General features: G+C 42.7%; 1 protein-coding gene across 2 annotated transcripts in view; it reads right to left on the reverse strand.

Annotated features, from left to right (window-relative positions):
* ETNK1 (ethanolamine kinase 1) overlaps positions 1–21,322 on the reverse strand; it is a 40,391-nt gene extending 19,069 nt beyond the window's left edge. For both annotated transcript variants that reach the window (XM_056847782.1, XM_056847781.1), the window contains exons 1-2: positions 21,143–21,322; positions 48–307 (exon numbers count right to left, since the gene is read on the reverse strand). In XM_056847782.1, coding sequence (XP_056703760.1) covers positions 48–307; positions 21,143–21,322 — 440 coding nt within the window. The remainder of the gene's footprint in view (positions 1–47; positions 308–21,142) is intronic.
* Between the last annotated feature and the right edge of the window lie 2,648 nt (positions 21,323–23,970).

Raw genomic sequence — 23,970 nt, forward strand, 5'->3', positions numbered from 1 at the left:
AAATACTACACAACAAAAATTACACTCCGAAATGCCAAGGTGCTTACCGGAATATCTCCGGGTTGCAAACATGTTCTGGATCCAGTGCTTCTCCTGGCATAAACTCATAGCACAGACCATTAGTGAAAGTACAGTAGAGTTGAGGTGCACAGCCATGGGCCTGCAGCACACGGAAGCTCTTCACTTCCTCCTCTCGATCGACTAACAGCTCCGTCTTATTTCCATAAATTCTAACGAGGACCACATCATCCATTTCCTCAGCTACATAACAACCAATAAGCTTGTTGGTAATTCCATCTGTAAATAGCTGTAAAACAAGAGGAATGCACACGTTAGGGTTTTTACATATTTAAGACAGTCTGGAATATTTAGCAGCAGTTTCACAGTAATTCCTGGTCTACTGGAAATATTAGAAAATTTTCCAGGCCGTCAGAAGTAAGCAGTTTTGTTTTTTACAAAAAGAAGAAGAGTTGGTTTTTATAAGCCAACTTTCTCTACCGCCTAAGGAAGAATCAAACTGGCTTACAATCACCTTCCCTTCCCCTCCCCACAACAGACACCCTGTGAGGTAGGTGGGGATGAGAGAGCTGTGACTAGCACAAGGTCACCCAGCTGGCTTCATGTGGAGGAGTGGGGAAACAAATCCAATTCACCAGAATAGCCTCCACCGCTCATGTGGAGGAGTGGGGAATCAAACCCAATTCTCCAGATCAGAGTCCACCGCTCCAAACCACTGCTCTTAACCACTACACCATGCTGGCTCTCTTGTGTTAGTTAATTGTGTGAGACTGTGCTCCAAGACACACTGATTGCATACTACTAGCACTACCAACACTTGGACAGCCCATCATCTAAACCAAGTTATTAAGAGCATAAGAACAGCCATGCTGGATCAGACCAAGGCCCATCAAGTTCAGCCGTCTGTTCACACAGTGGCCAACCAAGTGCCTCTAGGAAGCCCGCAACATCAAAACAGTCCAGATTAGGCGTAATACCATCAGAAATAACTATTTCTATCAGTGCTCATTATGTAGTAAACAGAACAAGCGGCCCTGAGTGGGAGGGAGATGAGAGCAAGCGTACCAGCCTACCTTTATCTGACAAAGGAGACGCACAATCTATAAATAAAGAAAATTATGCACAAAGATAAAAACAGGGCTATTTTAAAGCGAATGCGGCGGGGGAAGGGAAGAATGCCAAAGCATATTACGATGCTGAAATTATTCCCACTCTAAACCACAACTTGTTAGGCTAGAAGATAGATAACTAATCTGGCTTTGCAGTGCAAGAAGTGCTTGGAAATGTCAGTCACAGCAATCACTGTTTTAAGATATACCAGATTAAGTCACAGCCAACTTTCTCCCCAATAGGGGCAAAAAGGGGCTTATGTCGTTCTCCTCGCCTCCATCTTATCTTCACCGATAGGTTGTGAGACTGGGTCAGGGCCACCTAGGAACAAGGTCTCCTGGTACACCTCCCAAAGCGCTTTACGCTCTGCTAATAACAACTTACTGGTGGTCCCTGGCCCAAAGAGTGTCCTGCTGTCCTCAACTAGGGCCAGGGCTTTTTTGGCCCTGTCCCCGGCCTGGTAGAACTTCCTTTCCAGGAAGACCAGGGCCCCGTGGGACCTTAAGAAATTCCAGAGGGCCTGTAAGACGGCGATATTCCACCAGGCTTATAGTTGAGGGCAGCAACGGTGTCATCAGAGATGGGACCTTAAGGAATTCCAGAGGGCCTGTAAGACAGAGACATTCCACCAGGCCTATAGTTGAGGGCAGCAACATTATGTCATCAGAGATGGCCTCCCTACCCCCCCTTCCTTCCATGCTGTTTATCGACTTTAATTTGGGGACCCTGACTGTTCTTCCAGACCCACCGTGGCCCTATGCTCCCGAGCTGAGCGCCACTTGTTTTAATTATTTAATTGACTAATAACTGGGAACTGGTTTTTAAAATGTTAAAGTTTATTGCTTATTATGGTTTTATGATACTGTATGTTACTTGATGATGTTAGCCGTCCTGAGCCCAGCCTCAGCCAGAATGTGGTTTCAAAACCTGGGTCTCCCAGATCCTAGTTTGCAACCTCTGCATATATAAGCATTTACAAAATTCTACTGACTAACTGCAAGAGGTAAATTTACTCTTACAAAAGCCCATGCTTTGTCATTCCCTGTATTCAAACCAGATGTGCAGTTTCATTGTATTGTTAATGTCGTGGCTTAATGTTCCTTTTCTATGACAAGTAAAAACCACTTTGCAAGAAATTTTAGACTTTATCCTAATTGTTCTTATTGCTACTTTAACCTCATTAGTACTAACAGAAACTTCTGTGTACAAGGAAATTAGATCCCAGAGATCCAATAAATTAGTCTTTCTACACCCCCCAAAGCTACCATTCATTTGCATCATGCTGCTATAAATAATAAGTATTTTTACTCGCACATCTTTTGGAGTACGGCATTTCAAAACCTGCACAACTCAAAAGATGAAGTTTTAGACCTGATAAGTTTAGCAGAATAAACCACTGAAGTGGGCCACTATTCAATAACCGTTCTTAACCCAAAGGTAAAACTGATGGTTCACTACTTCACACTAAAATCAACCTTCTTACATGGGTAGAAAAGGGCAAGAGCCCAGTAGCACCTTAAAGACTAACAAAAATATTTTCTGGTAGCTTTCTGAAGAAGTGAGCTGTGGCTCACGAAAGCTCATACCCTACCAGAAAATATTTTTGTTAGTCTTTAAGGTGCTACTGGACTCTTGCCCTTTTCTACTACTGCAGACAGACTAACACGGCTACCCACTGTGAATTCTTACATGGGGTATCTTACAGCTCACTCACACCAACTGAAGTATGATCTGGGTGAAAAACTCAAAGGTTACAGACCCAGCAACCCTAACCTGTCTCAGGTAATACTGCTGGGAAAACAATGTTAAGCATAAAAGAACAGGCCTTGCAGGGGAATTATACAGACTTTTGCAAAAGGAAGCCTCCAAAGTTTTTTGAAAGGGGTCAACAAGCATGCACATGGGCAATAAACATTTATACACAGGCATTTTCCAGGAGACTCAGGGATACTCTCTCCTTTTAAAGGAAAGAGAAGAGAAAGACATGTTCATTCAGGGATACTCTCTCCTTTTAAAGGCAGAGAAGAGAAAGACATGTCCCAGGAAGGCCTGGAAAGAAACAGGCTTTTCCCTCTCATGTACTTTTCAAAAAGTCCAACCAAAAACTCTGAAAATTTGGGAGATGCACTGGGGAAAAAATCTATGAAATATGTTCTGTTTTAGAGTGAGTGAAATGCCTCAGGGCAAGGTTGTTCACACTTAAAATGTTCTGTGGGAAAACTTAGAAATTTGGGGGAACACTGGAAAAAAACTTTTTTCCATCTGGGAAATAAAGACAGGCTTTTATTCAAAATTTGTAGTATGACCCTTTCAATGTACAACAATCTACAGCATTAGATACTGATAATTCCTATGCGACTATAGATATATACAACATTTTCTAGAATTTTGTTTAAACATAAATAATTTGGCAGTAATTAATACATTATGGTTAATGATAACACAATATTAAAGAGTTCAGTGTTTTCTATAGTATAACATTTAACCTATGGAGCAGCAGACTGCAACACTTTCTCAAGAGCAAGGTATACATGGGATTTTTCTTACAGCAAATGAAATGCCATGGTAAAATGGAAACTGAATGGAGAGTTTAAAAAGTACAAAACTTTGGCAGGGGCTCTGAATTATCAAATAAAAGGAACATGAATAATATTTAATAATAATAATAAAATATTAAAACAATCAAAAACAAGATTTTAAAGATGTCCCTTTTATATGATGTTTCAGACTCCCTGATGAAGCTGCGTGGAAGTTGAAGGGGGCATTTATGGTTGTATGTTGCCGTGGTTGAAATCATCCCTGTCTGGCTGTGCACGGACCGTTGTGGAAAATCTGCAGCATGCAGTTTGTCTTATGGGGTTCATAGTGCTCAGGACTTTCATCTATATCCTTTACTCTCTATGTGAAGTCCTTAGGTAAGGATTGTCTGAAGTTACACAATTGGGTATAATTAACACTGGTGATACCCAGTTCCATATTTCTTTACCTGGAGACCACCATCATAGAACAGTGAGTGGTAGTCATGATGAAAGGAGCTAAAAAAAGAATTAACCAAAGAAAAGTTACATTGGGTGTGGTGTCTTAAGAGTTTGAGGGTGTTACGCTACTTATCCTACACATGATGGGGAAATCTATTCGTTTCTGTAAGGAGTCTGCAAGCCAGCTTGGACCTAGCACTGTTGCTAGAAAAGTGGATGTAAGCACCAAGGATATTTATTTCCAATTGGCATATAACCTGGTTCCTTATTTGGATTCAGCTGACATGGCCATATTGATCCAAACCACAGTAATCTCGAGAGACTAAATTAACACATAATCAGATGGGGATGCCCTTGAAGACAATTCAGAAACTTAAATGGGTACCGAACACGGCCACCCAGCTGTTGTTGTGAGCTGGTCACGATACACAACACACACCTGCTCAACCAAACAGGCTGGTAAAGAGCCTGTTGTGCTGCCAGATTCAAAGTGTGTCAAGTTAACTCAATAGCATTCTCTGTTATGACCCCCCACCGGCAGCAACAGCCTTACTGAGATCAAGTTAGTCCTCAACTTGCTGATTTTTCAGACACTATATATGGCCAAATTGTTTAGGCAGATATTTCTCTGAAGCTAGTTGTGACTGCTAGTTCTGTAGTCTCTATTAATTCAGTTTTGTTGTACTGATGTTGTTGGAAGCGTTATGGTATTTTATTTTATTATTATTTTATTGATTGATTTTATACCCTGCACTCACTCCCTGGCCAAAGGCCAGGCTCAGAGCAGCTTACAACGAACAATCGAAACAAAATACAATACACTAAAATCACTACAAAATCATAAAATACAAATATAAAATCAGTAAAATACAGAGCCAAAACTAAATATAACAATAAATAGCTAGTGGTGCTCTTTGCAGTATAAGGCCGCTACAGGGCCTGTGAATACCCAGAGTGATTTTTCCCTCATGGTAGGTAGTCAAAGCTATCAGGCAGCTTGATACTAAGTGATGTCACGCTCATAGGTAATTATTCTTCCAGAACTTCAGAAAGGAAGCCCCAAACCCATATACACTAGCAACTGCAAAACAAAAGAAGCTCCAGGGATTCATGTGTCTGCATTATTAGCACCCATGATGCTTTCCAGGGTAATGCAAGACAGGACACCTTAATACTTACTTCCCCTTGGACCCCACTGTGTTTTAATACTGGCATGAAGCCACCAGCAGAGATCATCTGAAGAATTGGTCTCTCCCTCCCAACAGCAGATACATGAAATCGGTGCCTAGAGTTAGTGAAGGACTGGATGAGTATATATAAATGTAAATATAAGGGGGAAAGCCGGGTAAATATATGAAAAACAAAGTTGCTGTTTTAGCAACTATCATTTAAAATTCACACAATGCCCAAAGAATTATAATATCAGAAGTATAAATCATAGAATGTCCCATTAGACCACGAGAAAAGAGCAAGGAGTCCAGTAGCACCTTAAAGACTAACAAAATTTCTGGTAGGGTGTGAGCTTTTGTGAGTCACAGCTCACTTCTTCAGATACCATTAGACCATGTGTGGCAAGATTTTGATTGAAACACAGGTTTTCTTGACAATCTTGCATGTTTTCATGTAGCTGTGAGCTCATATCAGTTCACCTACTGGGCAATCATTGCATAAGGTTTTTCTTTTATATCTGACAGTTAATTAAAGCAGTTACAGACATATTACATGTATTGTCTTTTAATTGAGATTCGGAGTTAAGTTTGGCCTTCTAATCTTGCTTGAAAAAGATAATGAGCATACATCAGATGTCTCTTTAGATGCACCTGTTTGATTATTTTACCCTTAGTTAAGAACCAATCATTTAATCTAGAAAATGATCATACGTTTAAGTTAGAGTTAGCTTAAGATTGCTATTTTTCTATATAAATGCATTGATGTGACAAGCAAATCAAATTTATCCAGTAGAAATTTTGTTTGTACATGTGACTTGAATTTACGGTATATAGAAATTCCTAAAAGTAGTTCTTAAATTAAACCAGATTTCAGATTATTATCTTAAACTACTTTTAGGAATTCTCTAACTGGATGCATTACATCTTCAGTCAGTGTTCCTTAAAAAGTTTATTTTCAGTAACCTAAAAATAAAAACATTGTAATTAAAAAACAAAATTAATTTAAAAAAATGGATAAGATATGTGCACAACTTTTCATTAAAATCACCTCTCTAATTCCTCTTCTCTCTGCTGGTTTATTACCTTGTCTCTATAAGCTCCTCAGGACTTAAATTTAACCTGTGTGAATTATCATGTATAATACTGGCTCTACAACACACGTGTACATTTTATCAACACAGCCACCCAGTAAGGTAGTATCTTGGCAAAGCTAACAAGCCCAAGAGCATCCAAGTGGGTTGACTAAGCCTCCACTTCAAACCTACAATAACACAATAGCTCTTTCGTGCCCTGGTACCACCAAGCACCTGAAAAAAAGGAACTTGAGACTGAATGGGCTGTGAGTTTGACTGTATCTTTATAATGAAGTAAACCATTTCTAATGCTTGGTAGATATTTGTATGTTTGCTGAAAGTTGCCTGCCGTTAATCCAGAAATCCTACCCAGACAGAATCAATGCCTTTGTAATTACCTATTTTAGACAGCAGAGGCTGCTATGGTACTTTATGCATAACTGGTCCCAGAGCCTTCTTTTGCCATTTCATATATAGGAGAAAGCCGCCACAAGATAAAATGTCTTAGACACAGATGTTGGGGGAAGGAAGGAGGTGGTATAGTTTTGCTTAAACTATAAAGATCACAATACTTCTGCTTGTAGTTCCATTCACATTCTATATGTAGTATCAATGTCCAGTAAACCAGAGGCCAACTTCAGACTCAAGTCAATTCATGAAACAAGTTTCACCACTAACAGACCTAGCACCTCTTCACAATGCAGGCCCCAATTTCATGTGTGGTTTTCTCAACAGCTTTATTGGAGAGCTCAGTTTTTCAATAATGCTTACTGAATACATTTGTTTGTACTTGAATTCCAGAGAAGTAGCTATGTTGGTCTGCTGGAACAAAAACAAGCAGGGATCTTGAGTCACCTTAATGACTAACAAAATTTTGTTCCAGACTAAGGTGTCAGACTACAGCTCCTTCTTCAGTTGCAATGAGCAGATCCTTGCTACGTAGAAATTTTATGTAGGAAAATGGAGAAAAAACAGTTTATGAAAAGCAAATAGGAAAAGGGGGGGTGTAATTATGTAAAATTCAAGTCAAGGAAAGTACAGATACCATTCACTAGCTATGAAATTGCAAGTCTTTGGTCAAGCCAGGTGGACATTATATGAAACCCCCCTTAAAGAATCCAAATTCAACAGTTTCATACTGTAGTCTATTTCAGGAATTATTTGTTGGAGAATTGTTACTTCCAAGTCAGAAACAGATATTCCTGGCAGACTGACATTCTCTCCCACTGTTTTCTGTTGTGGTTTTAAATGTCAGATTTGTATCCTTCATGTAGGAACTGACCCTTTCTGTCCAATTGTGATCTATTTATAAATTGTGGTTGTATGGTATTTTATATGATGTTTGCTGCCCTGAGCGTTCGTTTGCTGGGGTGGGCATGATACAAATAAACATTATTATTATTATTATTGACAGCAAAAGGGCATTTTGACATATCACACTGGAAGATGAACAAGTGAATCAACCTAAGACAGTACAACCAACATCATTAGATCTTGAGAAACAGTACAGAAATAACGTAACTTAAAACAGCATCTTACCAACCAGTGGGCCACCTAACAGATACTCAAACCCAATGGCCAGGCCCACAACAAATCAAGGTAACTTTGAATAGCATGTGCAGATGGCAACAAACTAGCTTCTTAGTTCTAGAAATAAAGTCCTCTGAACCCTCTTCAAGGTTTGCCATCTTGGCCTGGAGTGTAAATGAAATACCTTAAGATGACCTTAAGCGACTAAATCGGTTCAAAAGAGTTGGTTTCAGGTAGTTGTTTCCTTTTTTTCTAGCAGCCTTGACGTTTAAGTACATTTGAACAAGCGGTACAGTCTGTGCAAGAGATGATGTCAAACTTTCCTATTACCCTTTCTCTTTATCAGACACAAGATTCACTTATCCTGTTATCAGCTTCTCGTGTTTCTGTGTGTGCATTTATCTATTTAAAACATTTATCAACCCACCTTTCTCCCAAATAACTGGGACTCAAGACAAGCGAGCACCAATAAAAAATGGTATAAAACATAATTCATCAAAACACAATCAAAACAGCCCTAAAGGGGGGGGGGGATCCTTTCAAACCTAGTGTACTCACAGGGCAATAATCTTGAATAGCCAAGGGCCCTTCTAAAGAGTTGTGTCTTACAGGCCCAGTGAAACTCCAAGAGACATGTGTGTCTTCTAACTTTCAGGCTATTCTACAACACCAGAGAGGCAACAACAAAAAGCTCACCACCACCAGCAGAACGTACCCTACCCTTGCAGGGGTCAGAACAATAACAAGCTTCACTGGGCTGACTGAACCTGCTGCATGAACTCTCGCAACCAGGTGTTCAGTTTGCTCGCACATCTGTAGTTCTTTACATGTACTATTATCCAATGAGGTTTCCAATGCATAAAGCAGCAGCAAAATAAATGTATTAGCGTACCCATGCACATATTCAAGAACTGCATGGCTCCCACCATAGGTAAATATGGGACTCCCTCCCCAGGGAGATTCATCTGACTCCCTCGTTCTTCCGCCAGCAGGTGAAGACTTTTTTGTTTTACATGGCACACCCCCAATAACAGCTATTGGCCTCCTCCCTAGTTCTGGTGCTGCACGTTCATGAACTTTTATTATTTTATAATGTTAAATGTTTTAATTGTTCTAATGTATTCATATTCACCACCTCAGGAAAAACCTGGTCAGGTAGAAAGACAGCATAATAATGTTTTAATTGAATAAAATTCTATATAGGGAGGCAATAATACTTAGAATATACCTGAGCCCATGGAGCTGTGCTTTTAATGGTCATAGCATGCTGACTCGGTCCATATTGTGCTATGAAACACTGCATAGTGCTTCCAGAGTAATTTACTTTTTAAAAAGCAAAGCATACCCTCAGCCATTCCAGCAGCAAAGTCCAAAAACGTACAGCACCGTTTTGCTAAGAACTTTGCAAAATTGGTATCTTCCTGAGGAAGTTTCCCCCGCAATTTTTTTACAAGTCTTTTAATTTTTCAGTTAAACGAATTACTGAAGCTCTTCAGTGGGAAACTAAACTTTCAGTGTAGTTTCGTAATTTCTCATGATTTTATGAGCCCTATATTAGGCAGTGATCACTTGAAATATTTTGCTTATTCCCTTCATGGAGTATTTGGCAAGTTTATCCGTACCAGTGCGCCAGTAGAAGCACCAGTAGAAGACCGAGGAAAATCTTGCTGATGCTAATGCGTCTTTGACTATTCCAGGCTTGAGGTCCTGCCTGCCATGAAATGCTGAAATAGTGCAAACATTGTTCTGTTAAATATTTTTCACAATAGTATTTTGATTTCCGAATGTGGACAAACCCACTATGTATTGCTGTACAGCCTTGGGCCATTCCTCACATTTTGACTTGGGGAGGGCACTTAACAATTGGGTGCTCTCCTACCTACAATCCCTGGAGGCAGAAAGGTTTTCTTTTCTGTCCCTATCAGTGACAGCAAAGAAAGAGCTTCACATTTCTTCACTGGGCTCTTAGGTCGTTTCTTCATTTCTGGTCCTTTCTCAGTGAATATGCCTGCTCTTACAGAGAGAGAAATGCTACTTCTTTTCTACTACTTTCATTTTCTGTTTCTCCAAGCTTTCTGCTCAGCCATAGCAACAGTCTCAAGTAGCTTCCTCACCTGCTCTTGTAAGATGCTGTTGTGTCCTCAGAGGAGGACTACCCCACTGTCTCAGCTACCTCATGCTGGGCATTCTAAAAAGGCTTTATTCCTTTCCGCTTAAAGCGACTAGACTAACAATTCCGGTGGCTGACACCCCAGTAGCAAGCTTGGCCTCAGGAGTTCATCTCCCCAAGGAGGAGGAAGGATACCTTAGGGGCACTACTGACTGCAAGAGTGAAGCAGGGATGCACCAAATCCATGAAGCCATGGCTCTGGTGATTGAAGCTTCCGTGGCCACACCCCTCACAGCCAGGGTGCCTGTCCTTTGAATGCACAAACTGCTCAGGGAGTCTCCAGATCTTAACAGACTGGAAACAATGGCATCCTTCATCACAGAAGCCAGCCTGGATTCTTATGACTTTACCAGCTATGGCTATTGGCTGCAGCTGTGTTCGTAGAGGGGAACATATGGTTGAAGCACTGGAACTTGGCACCTGGTCTTTTGTAGGAGACAATCTGAATGAGATTCTTGTGGAAACAAGGATAAAAAGACCAAAAACATACGGACCTCAGTCCTTTTGTATTCATAGGTCTCTCCACAGATGCAGAAATGCCTCTCAAAGAACAGCCTGGAATAAAAACAAACACTATGGAGCTCAAAATCAAAACTGCTTCTCCAGTCAGTCTTTAGGACCAGGAAAATCCAACAAGCATCAGCAGAACTGATGCCAGGAACCTGCCAGTGGCCAAACATTAATTTGGTCTTCCATCATTCGCAAAAGATCAACCCACCATCTTTCTGACCTGACCCTTCTCACCCAAGGGAAGAGAACTGGCACTCCTTAGATGGGCACTGCACATCTACATCATGTACACCACCCTTTAGAAAATCAGATAGCCTATTTGTGGCTTACCTTCTGGTAGTGTGGGGCGTATCTAAGTCAACCCTAAGGAGATGGATTACCGAGCGTATAGCTCTGACGTACAAGGTCTTCAGGTGCCAGCAAGCATCACAGTGCACTCATTCAGAAAGGTGCCTACCGTGGCAGCTTTCAATGCCAGTGCTCCAACCTCCCGTTATCTGTAATGCTGCTATGTAGGCATCAGCTTCCTCCTTCATCAGACATTATAAAATATATTAGGTTGCCTCAGCTGATGGGTTCTTCAGCAAGGGGTCTGGCTCCCCTACCTTCTGACTGTCTGGATATCTTCTTCCTTCCCTAATCTCGTGAGTACAGCTCAACATATTGCTATCAGAGTATCCTCCTCTGGTTAAAATGAAATGGAATTCTGGTCTTACCATGAAGCTTCCTTTTCCTTGAAGAGGACGCTTTGGACCCACTCTGCGCTTTTTGAAAGGAGGGGAGTCACTTCTTCAAAGAATATGAACCTTTTGCAGGGGGAGATATTTGCCAGTTCAGGTTTTTTATGTATTGTTCCAATTTATAATTATCTTAGTTTCAAACTGCAATTGTCTACCTTCTGTTACCTTGCATGTGCAAAATGTTCTATTTGTTAGAACTGTCTCTACAGAGACCAATCTATTTTGGATTGGGGCACAACCTATGATGCGCTACATTAGCTATAGCTCTGAACTGAAGATGGTGGGCACTCCCTCCCCACTGGCGACAAGAGGAACAAACTACCTCCTGCCTCTAGGGATTATGTGTAAGAGCACATATGCTCGCTAGATTAAATATATTACCATCTGCATTACTAAGTGAAAGATTTAATAAAAGTTCCCTATCTGGATAGAGTCTGCCAATGTGGGGAGGGCGACATAGAACCAGTTTCACATATCCTCCTTAAGTGTTCACTCTACAATAGAGGCTGATCATAGACCCATTACTTGCTGATAGGGAATGGTTACCTACCAAATCTAAGGTGTCCCACCTTATGACCATGCAGGATCCAATAATTATTGACTCAGTGGCAAGGTTTTTTCAGCTTGTAATTGGAGAATGTGATCTGCACCATATAACAGTTAAGTCAGGACTGAATAACCAAGTAACCAATTTAGTGGGATTCAGGTAGCTGGCTCAAGGTTGACTCAGCCTTCCATCCTTCCAAGGTTAGTAAAATGAGTACCCCCGTTGCTCTCTTGTGCCTATAGGTTTAAGAAAACACCCTATGAACAGAGACTATGTGCCTGTCCACAAAAAGAGATTGGATCAACTGAGCACATATTGTTGGAGTGTGCTGTATACAACAAAATCCGCAGTGAAGCCTTTGGGCCATTGTTGGAAGGATTCCCAGAGAGATCTAATAAAACCAAAACAGGGCGCTCCTGGCTGGGGGGAGCCGCGCACGGTTTTGTTGCCAGGTTTTGTGCCCAGGTCTATAACGTTGGGAGTTGGTTTCAGGCAGCTGGCTCAAGTTTGACTCAGCCTTCCATCCTTCCAAGGTTGGTAAAATGAGTACCCAGTTTGCTGGGGGGTAAAGGGAAGACGACTGGGGAAGGCACTGGCAAGCCACCCCATAAATAGTCTGCCTAGTAAACGTCAGGATGTGACGTCACCCCATGGGTCAGGAATGACCCGGTGCTTGCACAGGGGACCTTTACTTTACATGTTCTTATAAAAATGATTTTATAGTCAATTTTATCATATGATATCTGCATGCCCTTATACCATGATTTTACTATAAACTTCACTGTACGATTTCCCTTTTAATGCCAATAAAGGCTTTCGTTCTCTAAGGATTGTGTGTAGAAGAATACCCAATTTTCACAGTGCCCTCCTCTTCAACTGAAAGGAATCTTCAAAGTAAGTCTGACGTTCTATTTTCCAGTAAAGTTACAGAATTATTGATTGTCTAAGATCGACTGTTACAGAACTTGCCTTGGGTTCAAATTTACACCAGTGTGTAATATAATATGGTTTACTTCAGATTTAAGATCTTCCCTTCCATCTAAATGTTTAATTCAGGGGACGGATGGGCTTGCATGTGCTAATGTGTTTGCATGAGAGCTGATTTGTTTTCATTTCATTTTCTCACCCGCAGTCTCCTTGTTAGTACTAGCTGGTTCTATGACTGTGGAATTTTCGGGCAAGGCATGATCCTTGAAAGATGTGAAGAGATAAGGAATACATCGTATTTGTCAGAGTTGTTAAAAGAATAGTTATTCATATTCATAACATGTCATGTATTATATAACAGCTATTTTGCAATCTAGATTATAATCTAGATGTGTCATCATGTTTAACTAAGCTTAACTGTATATGAGTGGTGGGAAGCATGGGGCAGCTTATGTAATATGCCAGATGAGACATGTGAGGCATTTGCTTTGACATCCTTGGTAAGCCAAAAGCTGCATTGTTTAATTTGACCCGTTTGGGTTTATGAGTGATTTGAACACAGTCCTGGATTATGCCATCATTACAGGAACATATGTCTTCACCTGGTTAAACCCCAAGCTAACCTGATCTTGTCAGATCTCAGAAGCTAAGCAGGACTGCCCCTGACTAGTGTTTAGATGGAAGACCTGCAAGCAATACCAGGGTCATGAGGCAGAAGCAGGTAATGGCAAACCACCTCTGAATGTCTCTTGCCTTGAAAATAATACAGGCTCGCCATAAATCAGACTTAAAAGCAAAATAAATAAATAAAAAGGAGGAACGTGTTAGGAAAGAGTCTTTGCCTCCAATCTCCCCTGCTGAGGGTGAAGCAAACAAGATCTTTAGGCACTGACAAGACTTTGAGAAGAAATTACAGCTCTGGCCTTATGCAAATTATTCTGCATCAGGCCAGAGCAGCACAGAAATGAGAGAACCTGGTGCGTAATCCTGTTCCAAGTATTGATGTATTGCTTGATCTATTTTGGAAAATTATAGGTCCATGTGGAGTATGCGTCAAGCTAAAATCCAGCAATGTTAGTTTTACCACATAATGAGCTTTGTTTCATGCCATGAGATCAGAGCCATTCAAATTTCTAAGTTGCTGATAGCATCAACTGCCCAAGAGACAGTTTGACGATTACTACCCATGCTCTGATCACAGCCAGATTAGATTACTCAAACAAGCTGCCTTTGAACACTGTTTGGAAACTTCAGCTGACATGGCTGCAAAACTGCTAAATGGCACAGTGTTATGGGAATGTATCACTTTGGTTTTAAAACACCTTCTGTAGTTCCCAGTACCTCTGCACAGTTCAAAATACTTGTTAATTTTTGCTGTCTGAGGGACATGAAAGAATAAAAATAAAAAGGTAGAAAACAAATTATATAGTAAACAAAAGTATTTAATTTGGACAAAAACGCTCATCCAGTCATAATAGGTGGGACTCCCAGCATATTTGGATATTAAGTTAAACCGCATAACATTGAAAACATTGACCTCTTCATTGTGACAAACCCTGCACAATTATTTGTCATGGAGAAATAGAATGAGTTCTAACTAACAGGTAGAATTTTGAATCTTCTGACAACTCTTGTCAAGCGCCTACTACCAGTGTCTGCATTCCACATACAATGGCATCTGGAGCAAAAAAATTTTTTTTACTATACGCATACCAACTGTTAAGAGTTGTAGCAGGAGAACTCCGTCATGTATCTCAAGAACAAAAGAAAATCAACACAGTAAGAGAGTTGAGATTAGCTCCAGACTGGAATAAATAACAAAGGCTATTATTAATGATAACCCAGTGACCAGAACTTACTGCCAAAATTTCATGCAAATATAAACAAGATTCGGAAGATAGGCGGAATGGCCAAGTGACATTTCAAACTGCTTGGTGTACCCCACCTTCAGAAGACCCTTAACTGTCAATGCCTCTGTCAATTCAGAATCATCTCATGCCAATCTTTAGCCATCAGGTGAATTTTTCAAAATTCTAGGCATTTTGTTCATATTTGCAGTGTAGTGGTAGGTGGACATCCAGGCTACTTTTTGACACTTGGCTTTGTTAAGATTTTAATCTTCTGGTTTGTTTTTAGAATGATGCTGTGATTTTACTGTACATTGATGTCTGTTTCATATGGCATTTTATTCTTCGAATAAATGTTCACGGTTTTAGTAACCATGCTGGGAGCTCCCTTGCACACTTTAGTGGATAGTACTGGATATAAACATTGTGGTTATGTATATGTGTGTGCATGTATATAGAGAGAAGGAGAGAAAGGGGGAGGGAGGGGCTATCAGGTACAGAAAGATTCTTCTCACAGTGGAACCTATGTGAATCTACAGCTAATCCAAGACATTCTAAAATTCATAGGGCTGAAAACCAATAATACACCATGGTTTAGTAGTTAGAATACTGGTCTAGATTCTAGCAGACTCAAGCTCCAATCCCCACTCTGCTATATAAGCTTGCTGGGTGACCTTGGGCCAGCCACACACTTTCAGCATAACATACCATACAGGGTTATTCTGAGGATAAAATGGAAGAGAGAATGATATAAGCTGCTCTGGGTCCCTCAGTAGAGATAAAGGTGGAGTATAAATGACGTAACAAAAAATAAACAAAATAATTATTCATATCACTCCCACAGATACAGCTTCCTACCATGTATTAACTTACAATCTGAGAATCTATTCCTTCATGCTGATGACTAAATGTGTTACTACAGGCACAATCTTGTCCTATAGTACGGCCTTAAGCATGTTGGAAACCCCTACCTGTTTCTCTGGGCTGTACTCATGCCACATATGCAACAATAAGCATATTATAATTAATCACAAACAAGAAGGCATTATCTCAACTGCTGATCAATAACAGTGGTTTGAAGGTGGTTTTTACAGTGAGATTTTATCTTCTATGTTAATAGTAAGATATAACGGATAAATATATTGCAAACATAAAGCAAGTGTTTCAAGGGAATTGCTTAACACTTACAGTCATCCAACACCTAACAGTGACCAAAAAATGAAAGGTTAACTACATACTTTGGAATGTTATAGCCTCTACTAGAATCTTTAAGAAATTACAAACCTGCCTATCCAGTCAGACTTTCTAGGATCTTTTTCTGTTATTGAACAAGTCTGCCCACAAGTCAGCAGGTTCTTAGTTATTAGCTAGTTACTCAAAACAATCATATGGGCATTTAACCTACTACTGATAAGTATGTGTTATTCAGAAATATGACCTCTTTATCCAGAAGTTCACATTATTACACTAATTATACTATTCAATTATGGTTTCTGAAGTGTTCCACTAGAAAGTCAGTTTAGAGCCACTCTTCTTGTCCAGTAGCAATTTTTACATCTAGGAGAAAAACCAGTAAGGAGACTGGAGTAACTCTCCTTAGGAATGTGTAAGAGACCAACACAATTTTCAGGATGTAAACTTTTGAGAGTCGTACCTAACAAAGGGAGCTTTGACTCTTCAAAGCTTATACCCTGAAAATCTTATCCATCTCTAAGGTGCTACTGGACTTGAACCTAGCTGTGATAATGCAGAACTTGAAAAATCCGAGGTGCCTGGTTGCCATGGCACCTTGAAATTTTAAAGTGATGCCTAGTATTTTTAGCAGTGAGTTTCTTGAAGCTTCTCTCAACAGTTCTTGTGCAAATACAAAAGGTTAGAGCCATCCTGTTTTCCCACTGCCCAGAAAGGAAGGAAGGTGTTCCCTATGACCACCAAAAAGGCTATGTTTGGGATCATGAGCACTGCATGGACAAAAGCCATGTGGGACAGGGGCTATAAAATAAGGAGTGGGATTGGCTGAAGTGGAGCAAAAAAGCTGGCTGGATCCAACCAAAAGCTTATTTATCACACTGCATCAAAATGTTTTGTTGCATAACATAAAAATTTAACTTTACACTATTCAATGGTGAAGGATGAATTCATTTTTTCACCAGCTGCTTTCTATACTGGCACCAATTTAATTGATCTTTTAAAAGTAATAATGGAATTATAAGAAATTGGGGAGAAGTTAAGCTAAGATTAGAATTTAGCTTTTTGCTGTGGTGGTGATTACCACAGTTACCCCATATGTATTTATATACTACAACACTTTTGTCATAGCTTTAATAAAGACACAAGAAACCGTGACAATGTTAGGATTGAGTTTGCAGTAGCAATAATTGGAAAATGTGGTCATTATAATATAAAGCCCCCAAAAGTTGACTTTGGCTCCTCAATTTTTACACTGGCTCCTAGAGTCCAAGGGTATTTGTCAAAGCCTATGATAATTTATAACGCAAGTGATAAACACATGCTAATTAGTATTAATGGAGCTCACCACATGCAGCCATCTCAAATTACACATTCATTAGAAGAAATGTGAATCAGGACTGCCTGATTATCAATGCAACTTTTCGCATTGCTTAACAGCACCAGATGGAAAATATCTATTTTAAGACTAAGAATATGACCATTCATTTGTTATCACAATCATTTTTAGAATCCTAACCAGAGTAAGCCACTTGACCAGCCAAAACAGATTTGGTAAACCCCACTTTTCTCTACCGTAAGTATCTAAGCAGCTTACAATCGCCTTCACTTCCCCTCCACAACAGGCACCTTGAGAGGTAGGTGGGGCTGTGAGTTCTGAGAGAACTGTGGCTAGCCCAAGATCACCCAGCAGGCTTCATGTGGAGGAGTGGGGAATCAAACCTGGTTCTCCAGATTACAGTCTGTGCTCTTAACCATTACAGCACGCTGGCTCATCAGCGAGATACTTGCCTCTAATTTTTTAGCAGGTTTGGTGCTCCTAGTAATTACAAAAATGAGTTAACTGACATGTAAAAAATTTTTTAAAAAACAAACAGTGCTAAGCAAGATTTCTAGAAATATGAAATCACAATATAATTCTCTTTGATTTTATTCTTAATACTCACGTCCGCTAACAGTTTGAATTTTTAACAAATTAACACAATACATAGCACTGTGGATTTCATCTAAATCAAACTGATTTAAATTGTTACTAGGAGACTGTTAAATCATGGTTTTCTACATAAAAGTGTATCCTTTTGATTACAGCCTCAATACGTACTGTCTACAACTTAGAGATGCAATACATTTTCAAACAGTGATTAATTTTGAAAACTTTTGGAAACCTTTTTTTACAAAAGAACTTCTTAAAAACTGTAACTTCATTAAAATACTCCCAAACTGGGTCACTTTTGCACTCTGCTGCCATGCTAGTTTTTCCCTGCTAGGGTGACAATGTTAAGATGAACCTCAAATCAACAGAGGCCATACTCAGAAAGACCTTGAGGCTTCTGGAATATGCAGCTCAACAGTTTCAGTTTTGTTTCCACTACACGTCCCTCCCTTCTCACAATTATCTCCAGTTCTTTTCTTGTCTAAATCTAATTTTCCCCCAACAACCTGAGTAGGTAGAAAAGCACCATAAGAATGTTTTAAATAAATTCATTCAACTTCTTCAAACTTTGCCCCTCTGAGAGAGGGGCAAGGGATTGACTATGTATACTAATTTGCAGAGGGACAACAGGGTTGAGGGTCTGTCATTTATTTCTCACCTCTACACACTGAACTATGTTATCTTGATTTTAGAGTTTTTCTAAAAAAGCAGTATGTGAATCAACTTAAATTCTAAAAATATTTTAACGGCTGGTTTTTGTCCACTGTGATACAAAGCAACAGCGGCTACGAAAAGATGCATCATTTTTAAAGGCAATTATGTTTAATAGGTGGCAGGCAAATTCTTCTGGTTTGGTGATGCCTGCAATTCCACAGGATGGCCAATAGGAGGCCCTCTGCTACACTTGCCTACATACTGTGGCATTCTTGGCTTCAGGAACTATCTGACAATAGTCAAAAAACAAGCCACTGACAATTATCTGACAGGACAAATAGACCAATTATATTCCTCGTGAACCAAACCCTTAATGAGCATAGGGCCACTGAATTATAGCTAGAAAACTCAATAGGGTCAAGAAGCCATTGCCCACATGTATAATGCTTTATTAATAAACTCTTACCAAAATTAGAAGTTCTACTCCCTTAGTAATAAATTTTTAAACTTTTGTTTTCACTTGCAAAAGGAAACAAGAGGTTCCATTGGGCTATTTTAAACGACTAGCAGATAACCTTAATACATCGTGTAAGATGCATTTCATCATGGCTCAACCTAGACAACGTTCTCAACTGTAGGTTGGAGGATCTGAAATGCACTCCCTTTTCTCTTCTTAAACCATGATTTTCTCCATTTCCATATTTCATTTAACCAATTTACCATAATGCTCAAATCAGGCATCTATGGTTACCACTAACCTCTAAATCATGGTTTAGAGGTTTGCGCTAACCACACTCTCGTGTTTAACAGCAGAGCAACATTTTGAGAAATACATGGAAGGTACATTTTGTACAACATATTTAACCCATCAGCTACATTCTGTGCAAACCCTCTTCCCTACCCGTCCACTAAAATAATGCACAAACCAGTAGTGAAACTCAAGATATGGCTATTTAATTAGCACCCAAACCTTTCCGTTCATTGGTGATCTGCGTGACAACTTTTATCAGCACAACATTATAGTATCTTTGAAGCTGAAACTAGCAATGCTACCTGAAAGAAAAAAAGGCAAGGAGAACAGGGTAGTACATTCACACACCCTTTCCAACAGCCAGAGTACAATTTAGCCTCATGCCCCATGGGCCACATCTGTACAGGAGCTCATTCATGTGCTTCCCTGGGGATGAAGGCAGCGAACATCTGCTCACATGCACTCTTCTGGGGGGGGGGGGAGAGAGTCAGTAGCAGTGAACTTCCACGGAAAAAAGAGCCTGAAAGGCTAGATTAAAGTCCAATAGCACTTTAGAAACCAACAATATGCTGGGGGCAAAAGCTTTCCAGAGTCAAACCTTGGTATGTGAGAGAGCTCTGAGTCTCAAATACTCATACCCTGAAAATCTTTTGCATCTCTAAGGTGCTACTGGACTTCACTCTAGTTGTTTTACTGGAGACCAACACTTTCAACCCTCTCAAACTAAGAGACGGAAAAGGTAGTTTACCACCCAACGGTGTTACTACCACAACACTAAGAGATACAAATAATCCCTCGAAACATTTTCGGGAAAGTGTGGGGCCATCGGCAGTCACCTCCCACACCCCTTGGGGCTAAAACTAGATAGGAGTTGTTGGGTTGTTGTTTTTTAACCCCCCCTTATCTTCCCTAGAAGCAAAAGGGAAGTAGAGAAAGAAAGGCCTCATTCCTCACAATTAAAGCCTGAAGATAGGTAGGTAGGTGTGGGGAAGGGCCGTAGCTCAGTGGTACAGCATCTGCTTGGCATGTAGAAGGTCCCAGGTTCATCTGCAGTTAAAGGGACTAGGCAGGTAGGTGATGTGAAAGACCCGCCTGAGGCCCTGGAGAGCCACTGCCGGTCTGAGTAGACAATACTGACTCTGATGGAGCGAGGGTCTGATTCAATACAAGGCAGCTTCATGTGTTCGCGTGTGTATGTATGCCTGCGCCGGAGCGTTTGCCGTGTGCAGCCTCAGCCCTGTTCCTCCCAACTCCAACCACAAAGCTTCCACTTTAAAAAAAAAAAGAAAGAAAGAAAAAAGAGGCAGACAATATAGTACAAGTCACTCCTATTATCCCTCCCCGTTTTTTCATTTTAAAATGGTGGTGGTGGTGGAGGGGAGAATCCCAAGTTTGAAATTAAAACGAGAGGAAGGCTGGAGGGGGGGGGAGAGAGAGAGAAAGCAGGCTGATCTGGTCGGGAAGGGAAAAAGGAAGCAGGAGGCGAAACCCACCGAGGGCCCCCCGCCGCCGCCCCCCCCCCCTTTGCTGTGATCTGCGATGTTGACGGAGGCTCAATTTGCATCTCTCCTTTTTCTCTCTCTGCATCAGCAGCACACAAAAAAAAAGGTGCCGTTTTCTAAGGCGGGGAGGAGAACGGAGATGGGGAAAGGGGGAGGGGGGCAAATCCCAGGTTTATTTCCACGCGCGCGCACACATATTCTCCCCCCATCCTTTTTTCTCCAAAAAGGGGTGTGTAGGGGGGGGGTTGTTTGCAAAATAAATATCTCCGCCGACGGGGAAAACGAGAGAGAGAAGTGAAGGCGAGAGGCGCTCCTCCCCTCGCTTCGCCACAATGGCTGCTGCTGCCCCTCGTCGTCGTCTCCCCCTCCCCACCCGCTCGCCCCCGCCCCTTCTCCTCCCTCCCCCCCCCCATAACCGGCCTCTCAGCCGCCACCTCCCCCCCCCCATTAGGCCGCCGCCGTTTCCCTCAGCCTCCCCCCCCCGCTCCGTTCTACCTTGAGCGTCACGTCGTCGGGCTTCCAGTCGGGCCTGAGCCGGCTGAGCAGCCGCAAGGCGCCGCGGCGGTACCCCGCCCCTCCGCCGTCGCTGCCGCCCGAAGGGTCCCTCTCGCTGACGGCGATGTCCAGCTTGGGGACCTCGGGCGAGCCGGGCGGCACGTGGATGTAGTTGGCCATGGCGGAGAAGAGGCGTGAGGGGAGACGGACGGCGCGAGGCGGTTGGGGGTGGGGGGGGGGCTTCCAACGGTCGGCGGCGGCGCGCGGGCGGACGGAGGCAGCGAGCGAGGCGACGTCGTCACGCGAGCGGCGCAGCCGGCAAACTGAAGCGCGCGAGACGCGTCCTCTCTCTCTCTCTCTCTCTCTCTCTCTCTCAGAGGGAGGTACTCGGAACAGCCGGCAGGAGTGGGGGGGGATCTTCCCCTCTGATGCCGCCACGCCCCCCGGCCTCTCTACCTCGGGCCCCGGAGAGGCTCCGCCCCCTCACGCTACAGGACTCTTTCGGCAGGAGGGTTCTTGTTCGGTGCGGCGCAACCTGGGAGGACGAGGAGGGGGCGGGGCTTGCGAGTGACAGGGCAGAGGGGAAGGGCGGGGCTTGCGGGAGTGACAGGGACGGAGGGGAGAGTGGGGCGTGCGAGAGTGTCAGGGAAGGAGGGGGAGGGCGGGGCTTGCGGGAGTGACAGGCACGGAGGGGGAGGGCGGGGCTTGCGGGAGTGACAGGCGCGCAGGGGGAGGGCGGGGCCTGCGAGAGCGAAAGGGACGGAGGGGAGGGCGGGGCTTGCGAGATTGACAGGGAGGGGAGGGGAGGGGCTTGCGAGGGTGACAGAGGGGGAGGGCGGGGCTTTCTCCGTGCCCATGCTCCAGCCGGGAATTTTTATTTTTATTTTATTTTTTGCATGCCTTCTTGGCCGCCCTGGCTGGCTGTCAGTTTGCGGCCGGGTTATGGCCGCCCGGTAGAGTTTGCAAGAGACGAGCAGAGGTGTCTGAAAAAAGGGAGCACTGATTCTAGGAAGCTTATGCACACACAAAAATTCAACATATGAACATATGAAAAGCCCCGCTGGATCAGACCAAGGCCAATCGAGTCCAGCAGTCCGTTCACACAGGGGCCAAACAGGTGCCTCCAGGAAGCCCCCAAACAAGACGACTGCAGCAGCATTGTCTCGCCTGTGTTCCACAGCACCTAATATAATAGGCATAAGAACATATAAAAGGCCAGGCTGGATCAGACCAAGGCCCATCAAGTCCAGCAGTCTGTTCACACAGTGGCCAATCAGGTGCTTCTAGGAAGCCACAAACAAGACAAACTGCAGCAGCACCATCCTGCCTGTGTTCCACAGCACCTACTGTAATAGGCATGCTCCTCTCATACTGGAGAGAATAGGTATGCATCATGACTAGTATCCATTTTTACTAGTAGCCATGAACATGTCTACTCCCCTCTTCAAGCCTTCCAAGCTGGCAGCCATCACCACCCATCCTGGGGCAGGGAGTTCCACAATTTAACTATGTGTTGTGTGAAGAAATACTTTTATCTGTTTTGAATAAAGCGCTACTGGACTCAAATTAGGGGTGCAAGCCTCCAGGTGGGACCTGGGGATCCCCTGGAATTACAGCTCATCTCCAGACTGCAGAGATTGGCTCCCCTGCAGAAAACGAATGCTTTGGAGGGTGGACTCTACGGCATTGCACCCCACTGAGATCCCTGACCTTCCCCCCAAATCTCCAGGATTTTCCCAACCTGGAGATGGCAACCCTACCCCTCCATCCCCTGCTGGTGGCCAGGGAGGGATCTGGCAACCCTAATTAGAATCTTTCTCTTCTGCTGCAAACCCTCTGAAACACAGGTAGTTTGTCATTGCCTGCCTCTGTGGGGCAAACCTGGACTGCCTGGGTCGTCTCCCATCCAAGTACTAACCAGTGTCCACCCTGCTTGGTTTCTGAGAATTGATGAAATCAGGCTAGACCTGTGCCTATCTCTTCCCATCCAAGTACTAACCAGGGCTGACCCTGCTTAGCTTCTGAGAGCAGATGGGATTGGGTTAGCCTGGGCCATCAAGGTCAGGGCGGACCTAGACTTAAACTGTGGAGCTTCCTGCCCCAGGATGTGGTGATGACTGCCAACTTGGAAGGCTTCAAGAGGGGAGTGGGCATGTTCATGGAGGAAAAGGGTATTCATGGCTACTAGTAAAAATGGATACTAATCATGATGCATACCTATTCTCTCCAGAATCAGAGGAGCATGCCTATTATAATAGGTGCTGTGGAACACAGGCAGGACAACACTGCTGCAGTTGTCTTGTTTGTGGGCTTCCTAGAGGTACCTGGTTGGCTACTGTGTGAACAGATTGCTGGACTTGATGGACCTTGGTCTGATCCAGCATGGCCGTTCTTATGTTCTTTTGTCAGGGCAAACTGGAGGTACTGGGGATTAAAACTGCAGTTGCTCTGCTACTGAGCCACTGCCAACCCTGGGTTAAAAAATTCTGGGCAAATTGAAAAACAATGCAGCGACGAGGGAGGTGCAGAATTTTTATCTTCCCTAATCCGCTTCTCTGCCTGTTAATGCAAAGAAACGTTCAAAGCTGGAATCCAGCACCTGCGACCCACAGTGGTGCATTCCATTCCACTGCCTCTTACATCACTAGGGTTGCCAACTCCAGATTGGGAATCACCTGGAGATTTGCAGGGGGAGGAGCTTGAGAAGAGTGGGGTTTGGGGAGAGGAGGGACTTCAGCAGTGTATAATGCCAAACAGTTCACCCTCTAAGGTGGCCATTTTCTCCAGGGGAATTGATCTCTGTCGCCTGGAGATCATATGTAATAGCG

Source organism: Euleptes europaea, chromosome 3 (assembly GCF_029931775.1).
Source record: "Euleptes europaea isolate rEulEur1 chromosome 3, rEulEur1.hap1, whole genome shotgun sequence".
Lineage (NCBI taxonomy): Eukaryota > Metazoa > Chordata > Lepidosauria > Squamata > Sphaerodactylidae > Euleptes > Euleptes europaea.